At 47.9% G+C, this 2,917-nt stretch overlaps 1 protein-coding gene across 1 annotated transcript in view; it reads right to left on the reverse strand.

The window, feature by feature from the left end:
- Positions 1–930: 930 nt before the first annotated feature.
- LOC133983980 (nuclear pore complex protein Nup160-like) overlaps positions 931–2,917 on the reverse strand; it is a 9,185-nt gene continuing 7,198 nt past the window's right edge. The window contains exon 5 of the mRNA XM_062423196.1: positions 931–965. Coding sequence (XP_062279180.1) covers positions 931–965 — 35 coding nt within the window. The remainder of the gene's footprint in view (positions 966–2,917) is intronic.

Below are 2,917 nucleotides of genomic sequence, written 5' to 3' on the forward strand. Positions count from 1 at the left end.
AAAATAAACGAGGATGTTAGTCCAAAGAGAAAAGGAAAGAAAGATTTTGAGAACCATTTCTTATCAATTTATGTTAAAAAAAAAACCCCCAAGAAATATAGAGGATATATCATTTTAAATATTGTTAAATCATCATGTTATCTGGCTGCCTCTGCATCATGACCGACTCCCTTTTTAACCTTCCTGTCGTCTGTCTGTCTTGACTGTTCCTCCCTCCCTCCCCTCCCTCCTTCCTTCTTTCCTCCCTCCCTCCTACCTTCCTTCTTTCTTCCATCCTTCCTTCCTTCCTCCCTTCCTTTCCTTCTTTCCTCCTTTCCTCATTCTCTCTTTCTTTCCTCCCCCCTCCCTTCCTTCTTTCCTCTGTCCTTCTTTCCTCCCTCTTTCCTTCCTTCTTCCTTCCTTACTTCCTTCCTTCCTTCTTCCCTCCTTTCCTTTCTTCTTCCTCCTTTCCTTCCTTCTTCCTCCTTTCCTTCCTTCTTCCTCCTTTCCTTCCTTCCTATCCTTCCTCCCTTCCTTCCTTCCTCCCTCCCTCTTTCCTTCCTTCTTCCTTTCCTTCCTTCCTCCCCCCCTCCCTTCCTTCCTCCCTTCCTCCCTCCCTCTTTCCTTCCTTCTTCCTTCCTTCCTTCCTCCCTCCTTTCCTTCCTTCTTCCTTCCTTCCTTCCTTCTTCCTTCCTTCCTTCCTCCCTCCTTTCCTTCCTTCTTCCTTCCTTCCTTCCTTCCTTCCTGTCCTTCCTTCTTCCTTACTTCTTCCTTCCTTCCTTCCTTCCTCCCTCCCTCCCTCTTTCCTTCCTTCCTTGACTGGAGGACAACAGGAGGGTTAAAGTGTAAAAGGTGGAGGACAGAACTCCTTCAGTACATAAAAGAAACTAAAGAGAACAAAGACGCACGGCAGAGTTTAATAAAGTCGTTTTTTAACAGCAGCGACGTGTCTCATCCAGCATGAGAGCTTATGACCTTCTCTGATCCTTCACGGCGTGGAGAATCACGTTAAAAAACCTTCACATCTCCAGAGCAGCGGCCTGTCCATCATCTTCCTCCTCCTCCTCCTCCTCCTCCTCCTCCTCTCCCCTCGGGCTCTGACTCTTCTCCCCAGTCGGCCCCCGGGGAGATCATCCCTCCGTCGGGTGAGAGGACAGACGGAGGGGATGAAATGACGCTCTTCCACTTTCTCTCTCTGTCCTTTTCGCTTCGACTCAAGGTTGCCGTGGCGATTAAAACGGCGCTCTCTCTCTCCCCCCTCTGCTGCTTATCTGCTCTGAACTCGTGTCTTCGGGGGATCAGGGGCAGGAGTCAGGAGTCAGGAGGGAAATAGTGATCTCTGTCCTCCAAAATGCCCCATCCTCACTCACCACTATAACTACTTCTTCTTCTTTCTACTTTAGGAAGTGTTGAAAGAAAGAAAACTTAAAGATAAAAGAAAAGTGCTTTGACGGTTCAATTCAAACTCACGATCCAGAAACGTCCCGTAGAGTCAAGTTTTAACCCTTTAAAGTCTGAACTGAGTGTTTTTAAACCAATAAAAATATATTAAATACAACATGTTTAAGCCCTTAAAGCTCCTGCATAGAGCTCATATCACCCTCAATGTGAACTAATGCAATAAATGAGCTTCTATACCTGCTGTATTTAAACTGATTCACACACTTTCAACAGGAATTTACCATAAAATAAGATACTAAATATTTAGTAATTCAACATTGCATCAATCTAGTAACTATTCCTATTGAAGTATCAGTAACTAAAAACACTGCTAAGACAAAAATACTGCAAATAAGGACACAAAATACTGCAAAGGAAGATAAAAAAACTGCTAAGTAGGATTCTCTGGGCTTTTAGATATATGTATTGTAATAATTGTTAATGTGATTTTGAATGTTTTCTTATTTCTGGATAAAATAACAATATAAATAAAAAAGGAGGCACGTAAAGACTGGTGTGAGACAGAAGTGACTAATGTCTGACAGACTGATGCACTGAGAGTTTTCTGTTTTTCTCATCCATCCCTCCCTCCCTCCATCCATCCATCCATCCCTCCATCCATCCCTCCATCCATCCATTCCTCCATCCATCCATCCATCCATTCCCTCCATCCATCCATCCATCCCTCCCTCCCTCCCTCCATCCATCCATCCATCCATCCATCCCTCACTCCCTCCCTCCCTCCATCCATCCATCCATCCATCCATCCATCCAGCCATCCATCCCTCCCTCCCTCCCTCCCTCCCTCCCTCCCTCCCTCCCTCCCTCCATCCATCCATCCATCCATCCATCCATCCATCCCTCCCTCCCTCCATCCATCCATCCATCCATCCATCCATCCCTCCCTCCCTCCCTCCATCCATCCATCCATCCATCCATTCCCTCCATCCATCCATCCCTCTCTCCCTCCCTCCCTCCCTCCGTCCCTCCCTCCCTCCCTCCCTCCCTCCATCCATCCGTCCATCCCTCCCTCCCTCCATCCATCCATCCGTCCATCCCTCCCTCCCTCCATCCATCCATCCATCCATCCATCCATCCCTCCATCCATCCATCCCTCCCTCCATCCATCCATCCATCCATCCCTCCATCCATCCATCCATCCATCCACCCATCCATCCATCCCTCCCTCCCTCCCTCCATCCATCCATCCATCCATCCATCCCCTCAGCTGTAAGAGAGCAGCGGCAGCAGAGTGTGATGGGAGACAATTAGCGGAGACGCGTCAACACACACATGAACAAACACAATGATGTGTAACAGCCCTGAGGGTGTGTGTGTGTGTGTCTGTGTGTGTGTTTGCGGAGGGGGGGGGGCGGAGGAGGAGAAGGGGGGGTGGATGGGGGGGGTTGAACATGCAGAAAAACAGATGTGCAACAACTCACACATACATGTTAACAAGCATGCACACACAGCTGAGGTCATTAATTATGTGCTTGTG

The sequence above is a fragment of the Scomber scombrus genome, chromosome 7 (assembly GCF_963691925.1).
Source record: "Scomber scombrus chromosome 7, fScoSco1.1, whole genome shotgun sequence".
Lineage (NCBI taxonomy): Eukaryota > Metazoa > Chordata > Actinopteri > Scombriformes > Scombridae > Scomber > Scomber scombrus.